Below are 26,822 nucleotides of genomic sequence, written 5' to 3'. Positions count from 1 at the left end.
AGTTCACTTTATTTATTCTGCCCTTTTCCAACTTGCTGGAAGGGAGGACAAGAATAACAATCAACAAACAGAATAGAATTATCAACCTTTAACAGCTAGAATATCCAGGTCTTAGAGAGTAACTATTAACTAGCCACCTGTCCCCTCACTGGCCTCTGTTCTCCTCTTTACCCAATTTATAATACAATTGACGGACTAACCAACTCTCTCAACCAAATCTCCCAACTCTCAGTAGTTTATGACCTTTAGCAGCAGCACCTGGTTTCAAGGTGCAAGTCTTTGTGTCCAAAATGAACCCAAGGGAAGAGAAAGGAGAAAGAGGCACCCCAGGCCAGCTCCCAAGATATTTTACCACCCTTCCGTAAAACTCTATTAGACCACTGTGTCTTTGATATTGGGAAAGGCTTGAAATTTGTAAGATTGACAGACAGCAACCAGCCCAACAGTGACCCTCAGTTTTTAAATGAAGGCAGGTCTGCTGGGGACAGGAAGAGGTTATATCTGTGAACATTTTTAACCAGGGTCAAATTAGGTGGAAAAAAGGTAGTGGTACTTTCTAAATAAACACCAAACACATGAGCATAGTGGGTTGCACAGGTGTTCAAAATATGACCATGCATGCTTTCTGGGCTTAACACTGTCTGTGTAAATGCACCCATGTGCTCTGCTGAGCTCCTGGGGTTTGCCTTCCCTTCATGAGACTCACTCATATGACCCACTGAGCTTCTTAAGCATGACTTCCCTTTGAGAGAGAGTCTCCTGCTCTGCTGGGCTTCTTAGGCTAGGCTTCTTGATGAAAGGGTGGGGGGAATGGTAATGTCTCCCAATCCCACTCACTTGAAGTGCCAAAATGAGCTGGCACCCTAAGTAGGTTGTGCACATCTTTATATTATTATCCTCCTCCTCCTTACTTACTGCTTTGATTTTTCTGATTTGTTTTAATCAGATTTAGGCTGAGATTCCTTTTATTTTACCAATACCAGTTCATCCATCTATGACAGAATGCACGACAAAACAGTATTTCACAATCATTTTTATATCACAAGAGCATTATTGTATGCAACTGTACAAAGAAAAGTTTCACGTTGTTTTAACATCCTTGGAAAATTCTACACTATGAGATATACATGCTGAATCCACTATTTATGTTTGTTTGTTATTACTAAATATAGGATTACAATAACTTTTGATTTATTTTGTGTATCTTTGCATATAATTTTTAAATGTGCATTTGTAGCAGTAAAATGCAAAAGCTGCGTAAAACAATTTCTTTCACACCTTACTGTGAATCTGTTTACAATAATATAATTCAGGCTAACTAACTACTGTTTTGATTCATATGCTATATTTCTGGATATGTATATGACAACTGCCTGATTTAAACTGTAAATGTTAGCAGTAAATATAGCAGATGTTGGAGCAATAAAGCTCATTAGTTAAAACAATGTATAACAAAATGTAAATAAGACAGGAATTGTAAAAGTACTGTCTATGAATGGATATTCATCATTATATAATGGCATCACAACATTGTAACTCGACGTGGACAAAAAACATGAGAAATGTCAGATTTTTTTCTGTTTATAAATTGTTCATGAACTAATAATTTTCTTGATGGCATTTGTTCAAAAATGTTCACTGAATAATTTTTGATGGTTTACAGTTTCCTGAAGATATTTAAGATGTTTTGGTTATTCACATAAATCATGTAGCATTGTTTTTTTGTCCGTCTGATTAGAAGTTCTAACACCATTGTGAATTTCAAATCTTACAATGAAATATTAAAATCTGAATTTACTTTCAGGGAAAGTTGAGCATTTGTGTGTACGTTTGTTAGCTTATATAAGGAAAGCAAACTCCACAGGTGAACAAATACTGCTAAAGCAAACTCATTTACAATGTCAGTATTTGCTGAAAGTGACTCATGGTATTCATGTGTGTAGTTACATTGAATTCACAATCATTAAATGGAGCTCCTCATGGACATAAACATTTACAGGATCAAGACCCTTTATATTACCTTGCTCCCTTTCTCTCCCAATCTTCAAGATGCAGTTAAGGCTGTGATATAGTAATTATTTCTGCCAAATATCTTTTTAGAACATAGTAATATTTAAAAATAAATAAAACAATACAATGCACCACACAATGAATTTCATTTCTTTATTTTAGAATGTAATTACATTTACTATTCAAATATTCTGCATTTAAGAAATATATATTTAAACTTTGTCCAGTGTCAAGAAAAAAGTTGTATTAATTGTGTTGTGGGGATAGTTTGTACTCCAGATGCATTCTAGAAACCGAGAACAGTTCTTCAATGTTTTAGGACAAAAACGTTTATTTAAATTTCAGTGTTACCAAAAAGTGAACAATTGTATTGTGGGGGATTCTTATCCTCCAAATGCATTCAGAAACTAAGAACAATTTGTGACCCGTCCATGCCTAGCGTAGCCACCTGAAAATGCTAAGGTCAGAGTAGGCTGCAAAAGGAGAGCCGATTCTCCCAGCACTGGTGGGTGACACTGAAGTCAGACTTCCCAACCAGCCACAAACTGTGCTTCTGATTCCCCACACTGGTTATCAAGAAGCCAAAACAAAAATATAAACAGCCCCTTTCACTGCATTTCAGTCTCTGGCTCCCAATCAGCCACTAGGTCCAGTAAAGAGACCAGTTATTTAAAAGTATATGCTCTTTACCAGAAAGGTTTATTCTGACCACAAAGGGTCAGACACAGTACCAGATCAATATAAGTTTGAATCTTACCCAAAATACCACACTGTCAGCCAATCCTTTAGTAACTAAAACTAAAGGTTTATTATAAAAAGAATTAAACAAACTATAAGAGAAGTGTTAAAGGATTAAAGCAAGCAGACACATACAATTGATTTGAAAGTCCATGTATATCAGGTTTCTAATAGAATTGTGGCGTTTGCAGGCTTGTATAGTCCCTCTGGTGTACATCCAGTACCTGGATGGGTCTCAGTCCTTTGTTTCACAGCTTCAGTTCAGTCAGTTGTAGATGAGTTGATCCAGAGGTTGACTGAAGACAAAATGGATATTGTGCAGCTGCCTTTTATGTCCTTTGGTCTTTGCCATGCTGCTTGTGGAAATTTACAGGAATAAGATGGAGTCCAGGGTCACATGAGTGACTGGTGACTCATCAGGTATATCCCTGGCTTCTCCCCCTGGCCCATCAGACCTGTGAGTTTCCTTATTGGGCCATTAAGCAGGCGCTTGTGCTGCAGCCATCCTGTCTGGGGTGTTGCCCAGACACAGCACAATTTGAAATACAGATATATCAACCACATCCATTACACATATAACACATGAACATAAACATTATCATACTTAGCACATTATAGCCTTTCTAACAGTACCTGACATGGCATATCTCATATGAATTATTATGATTTTGACATACTGATGTTAAACAATATAATAAATGTGCCCCCATCCAGTCAGCGTGACACAATTCTTTAAAATTTTAGGCAAAAAAACAAACAAACCTTGAAATTGAAAGAACTAGTAGGAGTCCCATTCGCTGTGAGCCTATATGCCGTTTTCACACATCAGCATCAATGTGGAATATTGTGCATATAAATTCACTGCATTCTTCACATTACTTGTGGCTTTTCTGGGCAGCTTACCATGGGCAAATGTGGCAGTGTCCTCGCTGCATTTGCTAGGTGCTCCTGTTGTGGCTGGTTTTCAATGGTAGCCAATGGACAAGAATGTTGCTTTGATAGGCATGGTGCAAAAATGGGTAGCAAGGATTCTTCTCTTCATATATGTATCTACAAGTCATTCTCCTATATTGACAAGGAACAAGCATCTTCTTTGTCTTGGTTGAGTGTGCTGTCAAGCTGGATTGTTGTGAACTCAAATGATGAAACTTGCAATGCCAGCAGCATCAAACGTGTTGAAGAAAAAGAACCATTGGCCACCTATTTATCTTGCATCTTCAGGAGTATATTATTTCAAGATGGTCCATGTTATTGGCACCACTTTTAATGTCATTGTAGTGGAGAATTATCTGGAGTTTCTTTTTTGTCTCCTAAAACCATGTCATGATGCATCATTAGTAGCATTATTACCAACTTGGCCTTCTTTGGAATGCAAGAAACCAGGTTAGTGGTCCAGCAAACCTCAACATTGATGACAGTTTTCTGTGCTGTGATGTGGATGCATCTCACTGGACATACCTTGTTTGTTTCATCATATTATTCCAACATAGGTCAAATTTTCACTGAGAAGATCTTCAGCAATCTGAATACTTCTGAAGAAGTTATCCCCAACTATGTTTCTTCCAGTCTTAAACCAGGGTTGAACATGAGCTCCTCATTGTCTGAAGACAAGCTTGATGAATTAATCAATGGAAACATGGTCTTCCATCTCAAAGCAACTCTTGACATGATTTGGCACAAAGTCGCTATCAGAACAATGTGCCCTTTTGTTCACCATCTTGTATTATACAACACAAAAAATCCCTTCCCTCCTGAGTTTTCAATATATTTGGAGCACAACTCCTAGACAGAAAATCCTCTCAGGAATGTTAGTCAAAGGCAGACAGCATCAGTCCACTCTGTGTTGAGCATGCCTAACAAGGCTGAATTTGAAGGGAGCAACCTCCCTAGAGTACCTTCTGCCTTCTTTCTTAGGGTGATTGTATACTGCTACCACTGTCACTGCAATGCATTATTAAGTAGCATATGCTAACTATTACAATATATTAAAATACAGGCTTAATAGTTCAACGTGTTTGAGGTACATTTGTACCCCCACATACAGAAATATATTTTTCATACCTTCCTTTCTAAATTGTGTACATCTGCGTAGATGGCAATGTCCTAAAACAGCATAGCCCATGAACTAGTGACCCTCAAACTATCACATCATATATGCTCCTGGGGTACAACATTAACCCACAAATGTGAATGAGGATTAAATAATTTCTTTTTGAAACAGCGTAATACTCAGAACCAACCTTTTAGTGTTCAGCATAGCAGTGGGGACATCTTCTTCATGTGGCTGATGTAAATGTAGAGCAACAACTATAATTTTACATTTAGATAGTTAAGCCAGACAATTGCATTTGGAGTAGCAGAGAGTATTCATATGATAACTCCTTTGTATATGTGAATTGGGCATTGAGTTGTTAAATGTTCCTTATCTTTTCTAGGTGACCACAGTCGCACACTGGAGAATCTTTCATTTTCCATTTGTGCAGCAATTATCTGCACATGCCATGGTTTGTACAGATGTGGTTTAGGGTTTCCCATGAGCTTTGTGGGAGATTGAAGCCAGGGATCTTCCGCATTGTGTCTTTTACAAGATGTTTATTTGTAACTTCTTGTGAATTCCATTTGGCTTTCCAAGCTTCAGCAGGGTTCAAATGTGTGGGTCCAAAAGAGCTTATGCGACTTCAAGTGGTGGTAAGGAACGTTGTTAAGGTCCTGGTGGATGGGAAGATGTTCATTTTCCATAATTCCCTAGAATTCCTGAAGGGTTGTAGCATTGCGGCGAATAGAGGGGGAGCAATGTGCAACAGCACTGGCAGCCCAGGTGTTGGGGTTTAATTGAGGGTTCCAGTGATGCACCGCATTGCAGTGTTCAGTTGGACATCAAAAAGTCATGTATGGCTACTTCTGGTCCATACCGGTGCACAGTACTCTGCTACACAGTATATAAGGGCCGTCGCAGATGTCCATAACACTGATGCGGATGCTCCCCAGCTTGTGCTTGCCAGTTTCTGAATCAGATTGACCCTTGTCTTCATCTTGGAAGCTACCTTCTTCAGCTGGTAATGAAGGTTGCATGAGATCGAGCTTCACTCTGAGATAACTCAGTGTGGGGGTTATGTTGCACAGTGTTGCCGCAGAAAGTCACTTTCAAGGTGTGCTTAGTGTTCCTGTTATCAAGATGGAATGCAGTAACTGTTGTTTTGTGAGAATTTGGCTTGAGCCTCCATTTCCAGAAATATATCTCCATAATGTTTATGTGCCTATTCAAGCTGAATCTGATGTTGCTGAAGGTGGCTGCTTGCGTTGCCAGGGCAAGATAATTCGTATATGCAAATTTGCATGTCTTCATTGGAGGCATATCACTCATGTAAACATTGAAAAGCATTGGCATCAGTATTGAGCCTTGTGGCAGTCCATTGTTGAGGAATGAGACTGAACTGACTTTGTTGACCAAGTGGACACAGCCACCTATTGCTCAGCATCATCCATAGCAGACATAGTGTTTTGCAGCAGGGGATGATCCTTGCAAGCTTCAGCATCAAACCTTTACTCAAGAACATGTTTTGGGCCAATGACAGGTCTACAAAGGCTGCACCAGTCTTAGATTTCCTCGGGAATCCAGTCTGGATGTGCATTACAAGGGCCAGAACTTGGTTGCAACAACTGCATTTAGGATGGAATGGCTCTTGTTCTTTGTGGACCATTGACTCAAGGAGAAGACTGATTCTCCAGAGGATGATACATTCCAGAAGTTTATAGGTAGTGCACGGGAGTGATATTGGCTTATAACTTCCGGGGTCTTCAGTTGACTTGCCCAGTTTGAGTATGGCAATGAATGTCGCCTTCTGCCAGGCTTTTGGGATGTATTCGGATTCCATACTTTTGATGTACAATTTCACCAGTCATTGGAGTCCCCTGGGACCTAGTGATGAAGAAATTCTGGGGGGGGGATACCATCTCCACTGGCTGCCTTCCCTTTCTTTATTGTGGCTAAACCCTCTTTCACTTCATCTGTACTGATGGCGATGGGGTCTTGTGGAGAGATTGAGATCACTGTGTAATGTAGTTGACGATGCAACTATTGCTTGGTGTTTTTGGCAAGTGGTTCCTTTTGTGCTCTCCACCAATTTGGAGGTTATTGAGTTGAGCTGACTTTTGAGGTCTGATATTTCTCAGATTAGTAGGTGCGAGACGTTATAGCAAAGCCCAGGCACGGTGACTGGGATGTGTGAAGTTCAGACCTTCAACACAATCCATTGATGGCTGTCCATGAACAGAGAAACCCTGAGTGGGTTTGGTTAAGCTCTGTTTTTCATGTCTAAATAATACAAAGCAGTTGTAGCAGGATTGATAATCTAACCCATAGAGTTACAATAAGTGTTTCATATGAAGCTTTGCATAAGAATAGTTTGAATCTGAAGGCTCAATTCTAAAAGTTCTGTGACTTTGTGATGTATGAGGTGCTGCTATATAATTTAAGAATAACGATATGTAATAATGGTATGAACACTGCAAGGACCTGGTAAGTGAGGTGACATTACTGTATAATTTTAATGGATTTTTAGAATTTCCTGTATGAATATATTGACCTAACTTAATATGGCCATTGTTGGACCTATTCTCCATAAACTTATCTAGTTCTTTTGGAATCCCGTTCTAGTCTTGGCCTTCACAACTCTCTGGCAAGGAGTTCCACTGGTTGACTGTGTGAAGAAATACTTCCTTTTGTTTGTTTTAAACCTGATGCCTATTAATTTCATTTGGTGACTCCTAGTTTTAGTGTTATGAGAAGGAGTAAATAACATTTCTTGTTTTACTTTCTGCACACCCAGTCATGATTTTATACACCTCTGTCATGTCCCCCCTTAGTTGTATCTTTTCCAAGCTGAAAAGTACCGGTCTTAGGCTTTGTCTACACTAGAAAGTTTTGTCGACAGAAGTTTTGCTGGCATACAGCCACCGCTGTAATTAAATCGCTGTTGTGTGTCTTCACTGTCTCCCTCTGTCAATGGAGTGTATTCACAATATCAGGTTTTTTGTCAACAAAGGGAACAGTGCACTTTGGGTAGCTATCCCACTGTGCAACTGCACCCAGGGTGCTTTGGGAAGGGTTTGCAATGCCTCATGGGACAAGCACAGCGTCATATGATGAAGGTTTCTGAATTCCATCATTCCATGGGTATCCTACTAGTTTGACAGCTGGTTTTAAACTGCCCTGTCAGCCAAGCTGACATTGCTCAACACAAACACAAGAAGCCCACAGAAGTGGGCAGAGGGAGGAGAGCGAGTGAGTAAGTGTATGTGTGTGTGTGTGTGAGAGAGAGACACACACACACACACACACACAGATAGATAGACAACATGTGTTGCGGGACAGTGAGTGTGTCTGGACTTGTCGCTGTCTCTTTAAGTCCAGACAGCAGCAGCTGGAAGCAACCAATCCCAAGTCAGAAGCTGCTGCACATAGCTTATAGCTGGCATCCCCTGTTCCCCCACCCCCTCAGCAATGATGGTTTCAGGGGAGAAATGGAGAGGAGGGGGACAGGTACCATTAGAAAGGCTATAATGTGCTAAGTAAGATGATGATGTTTATGTTCATGTGTTATATGTGTATTGGGAGTTCTGGATATGTTTGAATATATCTGTATTTCAACTTCTGCTGTGTTTCTGGGAGACACCCCAGGCAGAATGGCTGCAGCACTAGCCTGCTTAATGGCCCATTAAGGGAACTGACAGGTACAATGGACCCAGGGGGAGAAGCTCGGGATATACCTGATGAGTCACCAGTCACTCATGTGACCCTGGACTCCATATTATTCCTGTAAATTTCCACAAGCAGCATTGCAAAAGCCAAAGACATAAAAGGCAGCTGTACCACATCCATTCAGTCTTCAGTCGTCAGTCTTCATCTACCTCTGGATCAACTCATCTACAAACTGAAGCTGTGAATCAAAGGACTGAGACCCATCCAGGTAATGGATGTACATCAGAGGGACTATACAAGCCTGCAAACTCCACAATTCTATTAAAAACCTGATATCTCTTTACTGGATCTAGTGGCTGATTGGGAGCCAAAGACTGAAATGAAGTAAAGGGGTCTGTATAGGAAGGCTGAGTGCCTAACTCAAGCTTTGTGCATCTCAGTGATTATTGTTTATAGTCATCACAACACCTAGCTCCCTTTGTGAACCTAGTCCTGTCATCCTAACCTTTCTGCCTCACAAACTTCTTTCTGGATATATTTATGAGAGGTGGTGCTACAAGCTAATACAAAAATGAAAATGGCAACCCATTTTAGACTTAATAAGCAAAAGGTAAATTGCCCAATTCTGCCACCATTCCTTGCCATGGTAGCAGAATAGGGCCCAAAGAGATCAGGTTTGTAAGTTTATTTATTTTAAGGCCAAAGGGACTATTAAATCATCAAGTCTGATCTCCTGCATAAAACACAGGGCATAGAATTTAACCCAGTTACCCCTGTACTGAGTCCAGTAATTTGTGTTTAACGAAAGGCATCCAATCTTGAGTTGGAGACATCATGATATGGAGAATCCACAACTTCTTTGGTAGTTTGTCCCAATGGTTAATCACCCTCACTGTCAAAATATATGCACCTTATATCTGATTTGGATTGTCTGCCTTCAACTTCCAGTCAATACTTCTTATTATGTTTTTCTCCTCTGGGTTGAAGAGCTCTTTAATACCCAATATTTTCTCCCTTTGAAGGTACTTAGCCAATGTGATCAAGTCATCTTTCAGTCTTCTTTTTGATAAATTAAACATCCGCTCCAATTTCCCTCTCTCTCTCTTTCTTTAAATGTGCACAAGATAGCTGTATGCAGCATTGGTTTCCCAATTACCTACACAGAGGTAAAATCATCTTTGTGCTCCTACTCATCTGTTTATACATTCAGGGGCTGCATTAGTCATTCTAGCCACACTGGGCTCATGTTTTGTTGCTTGTCCACTCTGAGCACTAAATCCTTTTCACAATCGCTGCTTTCTAGGGTACAGTTCCCCATTTGGTAGGCTTCATTTTTGTTCTTCCACTTCCAGTACCTGTTAAAACCATGAAATACCAAGGGTAGAAATAATGAATGAAAGGTAGAGAGAAGTAAGCAAATTCTTTTGATTTTCAGGGAAGGCTTTCTCAAGAATTAGTTCTAATTTTTGATGTAGGTTCTGCTATATTTTTATTCATACCAGGTTGTCTATTTAAAACTGAACATTCTCTGCAGACCCATAACATGAAGAATTATATTTAATCCTATATTACTGCATCAAATAATGTATCTTTTGTGTCTCACCATCAGAAAGAGGGAAACCTATTTATGTAAAATATTTCTGAACGTTAACAGATCTAAGATGCTGAAGCAGACACCTATAGTGTCATTCTCTTTTCATTTACAGTGCTATAAATCTGGAGTAATTCCACTAAAGTCAATGGAATAAAATGAGTAAGAGAAGAATCTTGCCCTAAATATTCCTTATGTGGTAGGGGACCTTCTAGATATTTCTGGCTGTGTGACAGGATATTTGTATGTAAACTTGTGACATTATCCAGGGCACCATCCGGACTGCTGAATAGCTGGGTTTCCTCAGTTCTCCAACCTGGGGATGCTTATACACTGCTTTGCTCGTGAACACTCCTGGCCAGTTAACACAGCGTCCAGCATGTAACTTACTCCCAGTTACACAAAATTAAACACTGCTAGCTAGCCAGTCATGAATCACACTTCAAAAGAACACCAGCAGTTATCTAGTCCCAGTCTTTCCCCCAGAAATGTGCCTCCTGTGTTGTCCAGTGCACTACTGAACAATGCAAGCTTATATAAAGTCTGTCATTTCATCAAAGGAAAATGATATGCACCAGCCTTGCTATCTCAGATGGAGTTTACCAGACACTTTAATCCAAACACGCTGGTTAAGATAAAACAATAAGATAAATTTATTAACTACAGAAAGAAAATAAAGATTTTAGGTGATTTCAAGTAATGAGGTATAAAAATCAGGATTGGTTACGAAAGAAATAAAAGATAAAATACAACTGACCTCTAACTTAACAAACTAAAATGGATTCAAAGCAAAAATCTTTCAAACACTTTGAAGTCTGCTGGCTGAGTTTCTTTTCAGCCAGGACTCCCCGCTCCCCCTAAGTTAACTTATTTAGGAATCATTTATGTCATGAACAGAGATGAAGAAGATAGTGAGGTAAGCGTTTTTCTCTCTGCTTTATACTTCAATTTCTTTTTCTAGAAACATATTTACTGAGTCCTGGTGACAAACAGCCTCTTGTGGAACATGATCTTTAGGCTGTCCCTGTGATGAAATATAAACTTCTTGTTCACACCTTCCCCCCTGCTGGAGAATGTCCACTTAACTAGGTGAAATCTTTGCTGTCTCTGAAAAACTAGTTCAGCCTGCTTTTCTAACTCTGGAGCATGTTACAGCAATGTTATATAGTAGACTATCATAACTTTATATACAATGTTGATACATACATTGTACCAGGACAATAATGTTCATCAGATTGAGTTCACTGGTAGCAGGAAGTTGGTACATGCCATGTTGCAAGTGGAAACAGGAAGTTTTGGGGGTTACTGAAAGCAGGTTGCAATTCCAGCTAAAGGTTGTTGCAATTAAGAAGTCAATCTACCTGGATTAAATTCCTTTCCCTCCACAAATTCATTTTATAGCCATGAATCATCTCTGAAGCTATGTGATCTTCAAAGGAAGAGGGATTCATTAGTATATTCCCATGGCCAGGGCAGTAGTTGGAAAAAGTAAATGACATCCATGAGACAACTGACCTTTCTGTTGAATAGGTCAGCATGCCTCCAGGCCAGATTTATGACTATTTGCAGCCTCGAGAGGTGCAGCTGATCACTACAGATTAATTGAACCCTTTGATATCTTTTTTAAAAAATTCTGTTTCAATATTGGGTGTTCATGGAGCACAAGTATGATTTAGTAAAGTGTTACCTTTCAGAATTAAGTTTAATTAGGAAATTACTTTAACTGGAATTTCAACTGTTTAATAAGTAATATTAAAGGGAAAAAGTTTTAGAACGTTGTGGAATTATTGGTCTTTTGTGTTGCTAATACAGCTATTTCATTATTAACATGTCACTCAGCTGTTGCTGTAGACTACTTTTAAAGAAATCCAACTAGTCACTAGCCAAAATATTCACTTGTTTGTGGGGTTGTGCTAGTGCAGATGGCTAGTCCAGGTGACCTCTTCACACACTCCTTGCTTGCCCTTGGAGAGGCATGACAAGAGACATGAATAGCACTTCTGTCCTCCCTCCACCTCTGAGTTAGGTCAGGAACTTTTCCTTTATTTGGATATGTTATACTATAGTGTAAATTATATATGACGATATTATAAATGGCAAAAATTAGAGAAAAGATATTTAATTGTTTTAAAAGAATATTGCTCAGCTTTATTTAATCAGTGCATTTTTACATAGCATTTTTATCCCTTGGAAGCCTATGAATCTGTGAATAGCGTTTTAATGCAGTGAAGTTCTCCTGTGAAGTTTAGCCAACCTTTGATGTTTTTTTAATCAGTTATTACTTAGAAATCTAATTGTCTAATTTACAACTAGGCCATTAAATCCAAGATAATAATGAATAAATAAGAAACAATATGACATTTGTCACATTGGAATAAGGTCATGCCTTAGATGTGAGATTTAGAATAAAATGACTTGCAATCTACTACTTGAGAGAGGTTTTATCTGGCAGAATGTTTACAAGTATTATACTTTGATCATGAATCAGTTAGAGGTCTCTTGAGAGCCAAATAAAAAGTATTGTCTTTTAAAAAGTGCTGTATTGTGATAGATTTTTCTCTTGAAATCATTAAAGTCCTGACTGAATAAGTATGTGAATGTATCAGAACTAGAGTTGGTGATTGGTACAGAATATACCTCCTCGTGCAAGGGGAGTGAACATCTTCCAGGGCTGTTTCTGTTCCCTCCAGCAGCTACACAGTTGTGTATTGGCTGTTCTGAAAGTACAAACTCAGGAGTATTGTTATGTTTTACTATAGTTTAAGTTATCCCCAAACATTTGACACTATAGGTAATCCCACATAAATCTAAATTGTATGTGTGGAGTTCAGATAGTGCTTGCTGTGAGTCAAGTTACCACAGCCTGCCTTTTGGAAGGTGTTAAGAACACCTCTGATATATAGTACCAGTTTCTCTCATAAGCTGCCTTTGACCAGAGGTGGTGGTGATTGTAACAAAAGTGACATAATTTTTTATACTGGCATGATAGGGCCTCAATGACAAAGACTGTAAACCAATTTGCCTGTTCTGCTTTTGTACTTCTGTGCTTATGCATCACTTGTGTTACATTACGATGCAAAAACAAATTATAATGGGAAGTGTTAGTGCATTTGTCATTTTAAATCTCTCTACTGATATTAATAAAATACTGTTACTACTTTGTTCTTATCATAAAATAACATTTTTAACAAATAAAAATCTGTGTTAGAGTTCGTAATGTAAACATTTTAGGGAAATAATGGAAATGCAGTAATTTAACTAAAACAACAACAACAACGAGAGTTTTAACTGGCACCCATGTGACTTTTTTGTAGGCTTGTTCTCAGTTCTGTCTCAGACTACTTTGCTGCCATGTTTACAAGTGATGTTTGTGAGGCCAAGCAGGAGGAAATCAAAATGGAAGGCATAGACCCTAATGCGCTGTGGGATCTTGTTCAGTTTGCATACACAGGTACTGTAATGTGTTCATTATGTTTCCCAGAAAGGAGGATATTGACATGTATTTGTTTCCTATCAGTGTACTGGAGGTATATCTTATGCATATTTCTTAATCAGTATTAATTAAAAACCCTTCATTTAATACTTCTTAAGTGTTTGAATATTAAATGTCATTCTAATTTCTTTTTCCATTATCATTCTGCACCTTGGACTGTGAACTCAAATCTCTAAAGCCTAAATGGGTTCTGGCTTGGAGAGCACTTGCTGAGTCCAAAAATTGGCATTTTTTAGATAGTCAGAAAGTGAGCCAGCTGTGATTTGGCATGGTGTTAATTATCACTTTTGAGAGAAGCACGGTGTATTGGAAAATCCTAAGACAAAGGTTCTTTAATGGCCTTGTGTGGTCAGGACCTATGGCACTTTTTGCAAGTACAGGAATGTCCTAAAGTCCTGGTCAAATTCTAATTAAACAATATCTTTTAAAAATTTCTGTTTTAGTTTGAACTGGATAGAGTCTTCTTTACTTTCTGCCCAAGCTTTTCAATCCGTTGTGTAGTGGTTCTCTACATTACTGAACAGCTGTGGTTTTTCTGAACAGCTGCTATCTTTTATTGCTGAGTGAAGTCAAATTGTATATATGTATTACACACACAAAAACTACATTAAAAGAACATTAAGGTTGCGAAGTCAAGCACCCAAAAGACAGGAAATGCTAAATTTCAGGTTGCCCCCTTATGTGTATGCATAATGATACAGCCTTTAATTACGTGATCTCATACTTTTTTTTTCACATGGTATCATCCTCTTTCAGTCCACGGGATGGACGATGCTCACTGAATGAGCTACTATTTAGTGTTTTTTCCTCGCTGTTCAATGTGTAAACCCAGTCCCTATTTACTGCACATTGTTCCAACTCTGTACTGAATATACAATTATTAATTTCATCATGGGCTTTATTTTCCTCATGGTGCGCACCATTGTAATATTTGAGAGCTTCAGAAACATTAATGTATTTATTTTCAAGTACTCCTGTAAGGGGTTATATTATCCCCAATTTATACATGAGGAGGTGAGACACGGAAAGATTATGGTCAAAAGTGCCCATTATTTTTGGGTGTCCAGTATGAGACTCGTAGGGCGTGATTTGTCAGTATCCTTAGCATTACATACTACTTTATGTAAAGGTTCTCAGGGTACCCAGGACTGTGAGTCACCTTGTTAACCCCCCTGCCACCAGCTAGAGAGAGAGAGAGAGACTTGCTTGTGCTTAACTGCCTGTCAGCTATTACAGGCTGTCCAGCCTGTAGCCCCTCCAAACAATCTCCTCTAGGCTATGCCAGCCCTTTGCCTTGCAGGTTAACAATAGATGTATCCTAGTCCTTAAGACTCTTTGAAGTGTACCCCTGTAGTATTCACTTTTTCATGGAACAGTCACAGAAATACCTCATTAGCTGTACACACCAGCTTGAATGACTCAACTCAAGATCAGCACCTTGGACAATACCACCGCACCAAAATATATTTATAGTGAAAACAATCATAAGTTTATTGTCAAAGATGAAGATTTAAAAGATAGTGAGTAAGGATGACGAAAACAGAAGTGTTGCATATAAAACAAAATCATAACATGATTCCTAGAGACTGAACTTAACAGGCCAACCTCCAGTCTAAATAAGTTTCTCACCCTAAATGTCTTCTGCAGTGTTTCACCCTGGGCTGCTTCTGATTCTGTTTTCATGAATGTAATCACACTGCCCAATTACTTCCTAGGTGCAGAATACAGGGTTGTCTTCCTTGCCTTCCTCTTATATTCCCAAAGTTAATTGCAACCGAGTGTGTGCAAACTGAGATTTTTCAGTAACTTATAACTTGGCCAAAGTTGTTTGTTTTTTTCTCACAAACATTAAAAGGCATATATATGACAAAAAGGCAACACTGCCCCACATTTCAAGTCCTTGCACCAAAGACTGGGGCTGCTAGAGTTTGTCAATAAAACTTTTATAATGACTTTTTAAATGAGTTTTTTTAAATGAATTTAAGTGAATGTTTTTTTAAATGAGCAAAACATTTATTATTCCCTGAAATGGCTCAAACATTTTTGCTGAAATGTTTTAGAAAAATTTAGATTGAGGCAAACATGTGATATGGAAAATTGCAGCCGAATGGTGAAAGTTTGGAAAGTGGAAAGTGTCAGGCAAATATAAGTGTAGCAGTTGCTACCAGCTTTGACTATAAAATTAGAGTATTAGAGATCATTTGACAGTGGAAAGGCAGACCAAAACCGCTCAAACTTTACCTAAGTTTAGCTCTAGATCTAAACTTTGCGGCTCGAGCACACCTCTATACGCAGGGTCCAATCCTTGGATCTGAACCCATTCAAATGTTGTAGAAATTTGGATATAAATCAAGATTCCAACTGTGCACCTTAGGTCCATTTCAGATAAATAGCTATGCTATGTTAAATGCAGGTAAATGGTCATTCACTGTTTGACTCAGTTAACTTCCAAGTTCCCAAAAGCTTGATTCTTTAAATTGATATATTAGGGGTTACTGAGTACAGGGGCGGGGGGAAAGTTTGACGTGTGAGCTTTCCAGAAGAGACCCTAAAAAGGCCATCAGTACTTTATAAGATTTCCATGATGGTGTCCTTACATCTATAATTTATAAACATACATAAATTTCTTCTGTGGGATGCCCGTGTTAGGCCCCCAGTTTGTAGAAAGACAGTAATTACTAGTTCTATTTGTCAGAATTTAGCCAAGGAAATCTCCATAATTATGTCTGGATATGTGATACCAAAAATTATATTAACTTCAGATTTAGTTGCTGTTGCCTGTGGCAAAGTCTTTACCTGGAGGCAGTTGTTACAGTAGTGTTACACTAAATCAAGGATGATTATGGGCTGATAGCAGTTTTTGCAGTAATCTATCAGAACAGAAAAAATTGAGCTCACCCTACGTGCTCACAGTATAGTACTGCCACCAATTTTAAACAGGGGTAAGCAATTGTGTCCTTTTTACATTAATATAACCTGTCTGTCATATTTACAGTGCTTTAGAGTCTAATGAAATTGCTTGTTTTATACCACACACTAAAAATTGTGATCAGTGTTACTAGGTGCCTGAAAATCTGTATTTATAAATAAAAGATCAGTGACTGAGATAAAAGCATCCCCTTATTGATCACAGGTTGCTCTCTTCAGTTAAAGTAATAAAACAAAGTAATGTTGTAACACTTCAGAACTGAACCCCCCCCCAAAAAAGGTGAGTGAATGTGTGTTCACCACAGGCACCAAGGTTGATAGCCACATCTATCCAAAAGGAGAACTGCTATCAGTGACTACATCATATGGTCAATAAAGGGATGCTTTTATCTTAAACATTAAGCCCTTATTGTTATCTGTACAGATTTTCAGATTCCTAATAACACTGTTTTTTGATAACAACAACTCCTTCATGGGAACTGCGCTCTCCATGATTCTGGCAAGGGCATGGTCTTTTGGGCAGTGAAATAACTAGGGGCTGCTGAGTACTTTTGAAAATCAGGACACTTTCATTTCTAAAAAAATAAGAAATTTTCTCATACCTTGAGTTACACAAAATGTCCAGTTACTTCAAGCTAACAATCTTTCTCACCTCTTTTTGAGGGTAGACTAAAACAATTTACCACAAGAAATAAAAAGCCCACAGCTGTGAAACACTTATCTTATCATTCTCCTCCTTAGCATATGTAGAAAAGTCCTTGCTGTGGTGTTTCCAAACCAATCATTCCTTCTCTCACTTCATCCATCTCAGTCTGGCTTTATACTGCATTGGACAGCCAACTGCAATGTAAGGAGAATAAAACTTTATTTATTTCCTGCAGTGGCAAAAAAACTCATTCACTTATTCTAAATTTTGACTCAGCAGACATAGTCAAGTGGCTTCTCTAGGAGATTTATTTTCTACTCTAGAATTTTTCAGTATTGGTTCCAAATTTTATATGTGGATCAGTCTCTTTTATCAAAATCTAAGTATTACAATGTTGATGAATGTATAATCAGAGCCCTCTAAGCTTATAAGAGAGAACAGTTTTGCTGTGTTAATCATCCTTATGATATGCATTAGACATTGAACTTCTTGCCATTGTTCTTTGATCATCCTCATCTACCTGTCTACCTGAGTCTAGTTCCACAAAAGGACTTAGGTATCTGAATTGGTAGTTAATCACTGAAGTCCAACATTTAGGCACCACTGAGATCCTCAAAACCCCTGTTCAGTTGCCACCTAACCTTGGAAGCACTTAAAGTTTGATGGGGAGAATAAATGTGAATTCAGTCTCCCACCTCTCAGGTGAATGCCTTAACCACTGGACTATAGACTCATTCTTACTGTTTCAATTCAAGTTTATTTACTTAATTATTTATACACAGTGGAATAGCTTCAACAGGAGAGACTGAGAGCACCCTGTATCAAAATATCCCATGGTCAAGTGGTTAGGGCACCTCTCCTGAGAGGTGAGATATTCTAGTTAAAATTCCTTCTCCAATGTCCTGGGTGAGTGCCTTAACTACTGGGGTAAAAGTTTTTTTGGGGGGGTGGGGAATGCAGTTGCTGCAGCAGCATTTTTTGCACACACAAAAAAGGGCAGCTTAGGCATCTATCTCCAGGAGAGGGTTCACAGCTGAGAAGCCCGAGCAGACATATGCACCTAACTCCACAAGAGGGGTGGGACGTAGGCCACATCCCTGTCCTCAGCATGTCCTACTGGTTCCTTGCTTAGCATTCTGGCTTTTGTGGATCTCATTCTTAGGCACCTAACTCTCCCCATGTATTGTACAGGGAGTCTAGGTGCCTAACTTTGGGCTGTGGATTCCACTGGGTGGTGAGGCATCTCAAAGTTAGGTGTTGCAATGCCTAAGTCCCTTTGTGGATCTAGCCTGTAAGAAACTGCTTCACCTTGTGTCACACGGCCAGAGCTGAGATCAATAGAGACATTTGAGTTGGAACACCATTGGTATAAATCAGAAGGGGATAGTAGCAGAGAATTCTCTGGGAATGCCCAATAGGATGAAGGTTCTTTATTGTTCCTGGTCTTAAATAGCCTGAATCTGGATGCTTCAAGGTTTTACCTATTTTTATTTTTGTCTGTTTGTTTTTTGAGCTATTTGAAAATAGAGGGTGGGGAATTGTTTGAAAGATAAGGGTGATTGGAGCCTGGTTTGCTGAAGATGGATTATGCTGAATTGCATTATTATGCTTTTAATGTATTATTTGTCATGTTATACCAAGGGCTTCTACAGCATATGGATAAGTACCCGTTTTGATATTTTTACAAATCATGATAAATAAATCTTGCAGGAATCCGGGAACGTAAAATTTCACTCATTGATGACTCGTTAAGTATATTTAAACTCTAACTAAACTCTACGTCAGGAACAGGATCTACACCATACTTTCTGGAAGTTGTCCAGTCTTCCTTAATTTAAATGAATCTCTTACCACTCTATTGTCATCTTTGGAAACAAGATCCTACCAAAAGGTTTTCAGTTACATTAGGAACCTATCAAATTTAAATACCTAGAGGTAAAAATAACAAAATTCAAAATAATTAGCTTAAAGACAGACCAGGAAAAGTGTCAGGGTCTCCTGTTTTCATTATGGGGCTATGTTCATTTTAGTTAAATGAACATACTATCAAGTCTCTTTTACAAGCCTTCTGTATATAATTGAAACCAGTAATTAAAAATTCCTTGGGTCAAGCAATCAAACAATTCTTATGGAGGAAAAAAAATGCAAGCAGCCAAGGAATAGCATTGATAAGTTACACTTGTCCATTGAAGTAAAAGGGGCATTCATGCTTCCCAGCTGGAAACTGTGACAATGTAGCATGTGATATGACCTCATTCCAGCCTAGAGAAGGCATTAAGATGATGGATCAAGATATAATTTTTCCAGTTAAATTGAGTTCTTTAATTCAGTTGTCAGTTATTATCTTTTTTTCCTAAAAGAAGTAATGTTCCATTAACATAAACTGTATTTCATTACGTACTGGCTATGGGATGAATGCCTTATGCACTGTGTGTTGTTGAGAAGTCACTTGACCTCTTTGGGCTCAGTCCTTCAAGGTGCTCTGCATGCTCAGCTGCCTTTGACTCACCAGAGGCACAAAGCATCTTACGGCATCAAGTTCTTTGTTTCTTTCCTCATTTTATAGAATTGGGATAATGCTTATTTCCTTGAATGCTTAAACCTCCAATTGACTTTGTAGACAGCTTTTAGTACATAAAAAAGAAAGACTAAGTCCTTAATGACTTCAGTCCTTCAAGCAAACATTTGCATAATGTTGCAGCTACTCATATGAACGAAGATGCACATGTGCATAAGAACCTGTAAGAACAGGATATAAGGTTTGCCTGATTCTGAAAGTTGCTGTACTGCGTGTGTGCAAAGTGTTATTGTCTGGTGATTTGTTGACTTTTTACTTTTGATAATTATCCATCCTTGCTAACATATTATTTTCTTCTTAAGTGTATTATTTCATTTAAAATAACTGTTGTGCTTGGTTATTAAAAAAAAACCAAAAAACACCTCATCATTAAATTACCTTCTCTGTGTATATCCTGCATAGATAGATACTAGCATCATGAGATACTATGAAAATGTTCCATGTCCTCTGATGTATAATTAAATAGAGTTCTAACAAATTTGCAAGATGGAATTACAGGGTTACCAGTAGAGCATCAAGTTCTGTACGGAACTGATAAGGGCATGGCTTAAATAAAGGGAGCTGTCCATCTAGGAGTAGTGCTAGGAAAATGGGTAGAAAATTAAACTGCCAAACAACAAACCTTTAATGATAGTGAAGCGTGTTAATACTGCCGTGAGCAAGCAATGCCTGCAGCAAAATTAATTAAAATCTTAATATGTAATATGTATCCCTAAAACACAACTTGCCTAGTGCTGAAAACATGAAGCATTATATACAAATATAAGCTATAGTGTTTATATTGTGTGATTTTTTCGACCCATGAGCATTTTTAATTGAATAATTTAAATAAATTTGGTAAGAAATTCTTTTTTATAATTGCATCATCATGCATTATTTTATTATCTAAAATAAGTAGAATTTTCATTACAAAGTAAACTAAATTATAGTTTCATTAGAACTGCAAGTTTAATTCAAATGATATGTATTATGCAAATAGCATTAGTAAAGTATTGTTCTAATTTAGTTTTTTCTCTAGAATAACAATTACTTCGTCTTCAAATCAGTAGCCTGTATTAGATTGGTTACAGTTTTTAAGTTATGTATTTTACTTCTGGTAAAAATTCATATTTAATGGGAAAACATGACTCCTAAAAACATCATAATCTTTAACTTGTTATAAGATAATACTTGTCACAAAGAAAATACCAAAAATATTTTAAACTTTGAATTGATTGGTATTATTTTATTTCAATGGAAATCTTGGATGTGTTAAATATGGAAATATTCTGCATGTTACATGTGTGTTGTTAAATTATATTTTTTGTCTTCTTCATAAATGAGTATTTGTTGGCATTTGTGTGAAAGTACAGGTATACAGTGCTTTTTGAGAATATTGCAAGAGAATCTCCAAAAGTAAGAATTCATTGAGCAACAGAAGGCTACATGGAATAAAAAATTAAACTCATATTCTTATAATCTAAAGCAGTATATATTTGCCCTAATCCTACATCTACTGTCTGTGCAATTGTTGTGAAAACTTAGTCTGGGCAACAGCACTTCCTTAAATACATACTTTACTCCATTTACCTGCGGCTTTATTGTCTTCATTTCACAGACAATTGCCTCTAAGCAGCATTCTGGCTCTTTTATAGCTAGTTGTCAATCATAAATAAAAAGGAGAAGTTACCATAATAATTTGTATCTATCTAGAACCCTTGTGAATCCCTCCAAGTATGGTGTAAAATGTGCTTGCCAAATTATGCACTTACCTAGTTTGTATAGTATGTCGATCGCAGGTTAAAAAAGGTTTGTGTTTTTAAACTAACCTAATCTTACAGTAAATGTTGTGTTGGACCAAAAGGAAACACACAAATTCAGTGAGTTCATGTCCTTTTATGCAGTTTTGCTGTAGTTCAGTGGTTCATTGAAATTGCAAGTAGGACTAGACTTAATCTCTGATGTAACAGGACTCTGATCTAATGGAAACAAACTTCCCCTTTTATACCTGGGCTAACTTTATTAGGTGAGCCAAATTATAGAATAGGACTAAGTGACAGATCGCAATAACTGAGGGCATCTCAGAGTCAGTATCTGTTTGCAGTGAACACACAAGAATGAGGCCTCATTTTTCAAGCAACAAGAGAACTCTGATCTATGGGGATTTTTTTTCTTTCTGAGGTCAAGATCCTGCATCCATGCAGGAACCCATTGACTTCTTATATTATGTGGTATAGCACAGAGTGGCTTTAGAGGGCCTCTGCTTGGATTTAGGAGTTCACACTAGTGGATAAACAAAATTACTTTGCAAGAAGCTTCTACGGCCATGAACGTCTGGTTCACTTATCCAGTTCAAACTAAAGTTGATTTACAATCCTCTTGCAGTTCAAGTTGAGCAGTGTGGAGAAGAATATTTTTTGGTGTCATGTTCTTGAGTAATGGCCCATTCTTAATCTTACAGCTAAGTTTTTCTTCATTTTCAGTAATGTTGAAACATTTTTGCTGTGGGTGGAGACAGATATAGGGTCTATGCCAGTACCTGTTGAAGCCTATAGGAATTGTCTTTTGATTCAGTTGGAACACAAAAATTGCCATACGGAATCAGACCCAAGATATCATACTCTGGGTTTTAGGTAGCCAGTCGTGGTGATTGGAGCTGGTGGTCGAAGCCAGACATAAGATTGGGACTGGTCTGAGAGTAGTGCTGAAACTGGGATCCAGAGACAGGCCAGAGGTCAGAACCAGGATCAGAGTCCATGGATAATTCAAATCAGGATCGTAGTCAGAGTCAGAGAGCAGGCTGAAGCTGGATTGGCATCAGTTCAAGGCTCTTTGGGGTCAGGAGGCGAGTGCAGGTCTGGAATGGGTCAGGGATAAGACTGGACTGGAGTCATGATGGGGCATGGACAAGGCTAAAGAGGGCTGGAAGAAGGCTTAGGCAAGACTAGAGGCAGAAACAGGAACCAGACTAAGAGCAAGCTGGAAGCCTAGGGAGCCTGTAACACTGCGAGGTAGCAGGAAAGTTCGTGGCTCAGTGGTGCTGTTGCACAGATTGACTTGCAGATCTGGCAGTGTCAGTGAAATACCTGTGTGTGTGTGAGGGGGTCATCTGACTATTCCCTGCCAATGGATAGGCTGCAGCAGCATGCCCGAGCGATGAGTCATTGCAGGCTTTTTTGGAGAGCTGAGTCATAGCACCTACAGAATCACCTGGGATGGGCAGGCACAAGCCCACCCACATCTAAAGGCTCAAGTGAGTTTTGGCAGCTGAGCAAGCAGCCCTAGTCTGTCTGTGGGTTTGTCTCATGCAAGTTTCATCTAGCTCAGTTTCCTGTCTCTGACAGTAGTCAGCAAAGAAGGATAGGGCCCATAAATTTTTATGAAATGGTTCAGAGATACCGACACCAGTGATCCTTCTGATATATTTTTTAAATTTGTAATCTGTTTATGAGATCTTTAATGGTAAATATAATATGCAAATATACAATGAAAGGGAAAAAATGTGGTCCAAATTTAAACCTGGCTGAATAAGCATGCACAACTTTGGATTTCTCTGGGAGTTCACCTCTTGTGCCAGGACTTAATTTGGTCCTTTAAATTTAGCCTTATTACTGCAGCACTAGTGTCTTTTATAACTAATTCTTTAGGATGTTTTGTACAATAAGATCTCTCTGGATGGTAGGCAGAAAGGTTTTTTAAATGAAATAATATGTTATGTTTACAAATGCTGTGCTAAGGAATAAAGACTGTATTTAACTTTGAGGTTTATTGACATCAAATCAGCATACAGCTGATAAATTAGAAAAAAAAGTTTAGAAATTGAGTGGGAATGTATTTAGGTGACACTGGGAAATATATATTATATACTTTAATGCTATACAGTAACTTATCCTTGTTGTTTGCCTTCTGTATTCTCTAAAATAAGACACAGATGCAGCCTATGTCTTATTCATTACAGAGAGTGTGTGAACCCCTTTTCTCCTGCCACGGGGAATCCATTGACCCATTTATTAGCCAAAGAGATTTACAAAAACATAGAATTCACCAAAACAATTAATTTGTAATCATAGATTTATAGAAATTTAGAGCTGGAAGGGATCTTGAGAGTCTGTAATAATGTTATTCTTGGAAGTAGGAAGAGTAGTTTCCTTTAAGAAAGAAACTTGACTACAAAGGACCATGAACTGGTGAACTGAAATGCCCTGTACAGAATTGTATCCTAGTGTTTCTTTAATAGTTGTGATAAAGGGTATTGTGTTCCTTTCAATTTTCCTCAAGTCTTGCATTCTCCTACAATGCCACCAAGCATACACATCTGTGCATACACTGGATAGAGAATGCTGATTTTTCCCCACTACTTGTATTCAAATGAATAGCCCACTAAAACAATAAGTGATTAATTTAATTTGTTTTCTCAAAAATACAGTTAATTGTTCCACCCATGAGTGTGGGAGATTAAACCATACTAGTTTAACTAACTAACTAACTAGGATTTTTACAGTAATAAAAAAGGATCCTATCCAAAATATCTAGGTGCCCCTGACACTACTTAAAAGAACAGAAGAGAAATTAAACAGCAGCTTAACTCTGACAGATAAAATATTAAACCCTCTATTAAACCTAAAACATAGAATTCTCTTCCTTTCCACACAGATCTGATAGCCAGCAAAACACACCTTCTGCAATAGCTCACAAGAATAGGGAGACCAGGGAGGGGAATCTGACCAGGGAGGTCAGAACTGAGGCACCTCTGAACCGTGTACATACTACCTCCATCACCTTCTTTTAATTCAAGGGGTATCCAACTGATCACAGCTGCAACACAGTGGCATGAAGGGAGTGGCAGTCTCTCATGTACAAAGTTCCCTAGCCATCTATAGCATTATAGATCAAATCTAATTCTTTAAAATCAATGAAGAAAACAACAGACAGCCAATGCAGCTTATGGATCATGTGTTGCCACAGTGAAGCACAGTCTAATAAGTGCATTACTGCATTCTGCACTGGCTAAAATTTCTGGATTGATGTAAGATATAGCCTTCTGTAGAGCATCTTTCCTCATAGCCATGAATTGACAGAGAGGTCTTACATGGGCAACAGAGCAAATTTTCCATTTGTTTAACAGTCTTCAGTGGGAGCTGAAGGAAATGACCGACTGAGGATAGTGTGAAAAAATAGTTTCCTAATATGACAAAACATAACTTTAAAGCAGGAGTTTATGTTGAAATTACTATAGAAAATGATTTTTATAACATTGGGCAAGGGAGTGATTATTGTTGGACATGATTTTCTGTTTAATCTGAAAACCAAAGACTTACTAGAAGACCACTATTACCTCTCAACTGCATCAGCAGGCAAGTCACCAGACCAGTTGGCAGAATGTCTTGAAAAAATTTTAATATAATTGGTTAAGTTATAGTGAAACTGAAGTTTTAAAACATAGGCCAGAGCTGCAGTCCTTGCACACCCAAAGATTTATTTCATTCCTGATCTTGCAATTGACTCCGCACGGGTGGACCCCAATGGATGTCAGTAGGGTACCACATGAGTTCCCCTCCCCTGCTCCCGCAGAGGCATTTACAGGATTATGGACTAAAAAAGATAAGAATTTGAGCAGAAAATGTATTAAAACAAATGTCAGTTCAACAGAGAACAGGGCTAGCAAAGGAAAGAAGGGTCCAGAGAATACTTATTCTGTAGTCATCAAGCCTGGTATAATAAGGTAATACAAATTATATCAGTATTCATTATAAGGATGCATCCTGAAGACTGACATTTTTATTTCTGCATAATCAATGCATATAAAATTTGACACAAATAGAACTATAATTTAGAGTTATAATTAGAAACCATTAAACTTTCGATTGATTGTTTCCCATACATTTTTATTCATTTTAATGAATGTAATACAAAATGAGATTCTGAGCCTCAGTTAATTTGTTTTTGACCAAAGTGGATCAATCGGTCAGATGCCTTATTGCATTTTGTAAAGCTGGAGGGGGAAAAAAGGAAGCAGTAACTCAAAATGAACAGCCCCATTAAGAAATTTTGATTGAGTGCTCAGATCTTCTCATTTTTGGCATCAAATTGTCAAAGAATGCAGATCATTCTTTTGTGTTAAAAGACTGTATTTACTGAGCTTGTTTATAGCTTCTCTTCTGTGACCATCCTAAAGCATTCAACATTACAGAAGACTTCATGCAAAAATGTTAAAAGCAACTAGGATCTGAAGTATCATTTATAAAAGTGACCTAGTCACTTAGAGCCAGTTTTACGAAAGATACTTAGGGACCTAGTGAGATGTTCAAAAGTTATTAAGAAGTGCCTAACTCCTATTGAAGTTAACACTTTACAAAAACAAAGCCGTGGAGAGCTACACCACTTCCCATCACCAGATTTATGCACAAAAGGCAAATTGAAGTCCATTTTAAAAAAGGATAAGATCCCCCCAATAACATCTGCAATTTGGAAGCAATAGTCCTCTCTTTAAAGTTAGCCACATATAATTTTTTAGCCCTTATCCTAGGTTTCCTAAGCACTGAGATGTAATCTTTGCATTTAGTTTTTAAGAAGAGCTATCAAACTTCAGTGTACCCATATCCCCAGGTATCTAAAGCCATTTGTCTGTTTCCTCGATAGGTTCACCTTGAAGCCACATAATTGTTCATACTCTACCATAAAAAACCTTAGGGTCTGCAGCAAAACGGTGAGGCTAGTTATGTAAAGTAATATATCATCTGTGAACAAGATCAATTTGTACTCACTCAAGCCTATTTTAATCCCTCTAATGCCTATCATGGCTATCACAAGTGTCTTAGTTGTTAGCGTGAATAGGGAGGAGGAGGAGGGGCGGGGTAGCTAGAAGTCATCCTTTCCTTGTCTGCTTTTCCAAAATAAATTATTCTGAGATAATAATTTATCTTTAGCATTGTGTTTGGGTTCTTTTACAAATGCCCCCTAACAAAAAGCGTAGCTGCAGAACTGTTGCTTCTTTATGGCAAACTGAATCATTCAGATCATTCTGTCAAAGGCCTTCTCTTAGAGAATTGTGACTTGCCCAGTTTGCAAAGCTTCCAGGTCTTGGCCAGTGGCTTCAGTGAAATTTGCATAGTGATGGAGGGGGACTGTATAAGAAAAGGGGATTTAGACTTTGGTTCT

At 38.1% G+C, this 26,822-nt stretch overlaps 1 protein-coding gene across 2 annotated transcripts in view; it reads left to right on the top strand.

Moving 5' to 3' along the window:
* The window catches only part of KLHL1 (kelch like family member 1), a 420,141-nt gene that overhangs the window by 150,137 nt on the left and 243,182 nt on the right, over positions 1-26,822 (top strand). For both annotated transcript variants that reach the window (XM_067562781.1, XM_067562780.1), the window contains one exon: positions 13,355-13,491. In XM_067562781.1, the coding sequence (XP_067418882.1) occupies positions 13,355-13,491 (137 nt within the window). The remainder of the gene's footprint in view (positions 1-13,354; positions 13,492-26,822) is intronic.

Source organism: Emydura macquarii, unplaced genomic scaffold, assembly GCF_026122565.2.
Source record: "Emydura macquarii macquarii isolate MOO-44397 ecotype Brisbane River unplaced genomic scaffold, CSIRO-AGI_Emac_v2 contig_2473, whole genome shotgun sequence".
Taxonomy (NCBI): Eukaryota; Metazoa; Chordata; order Testudines; family Chelidae; genus Emydura; species Emydura macquarii.
The sequence above is the reverse complement of the archived record's forward strand: the minus strand, read 5'-3'. Positions and strand labels throughout refer to the sequence as shown.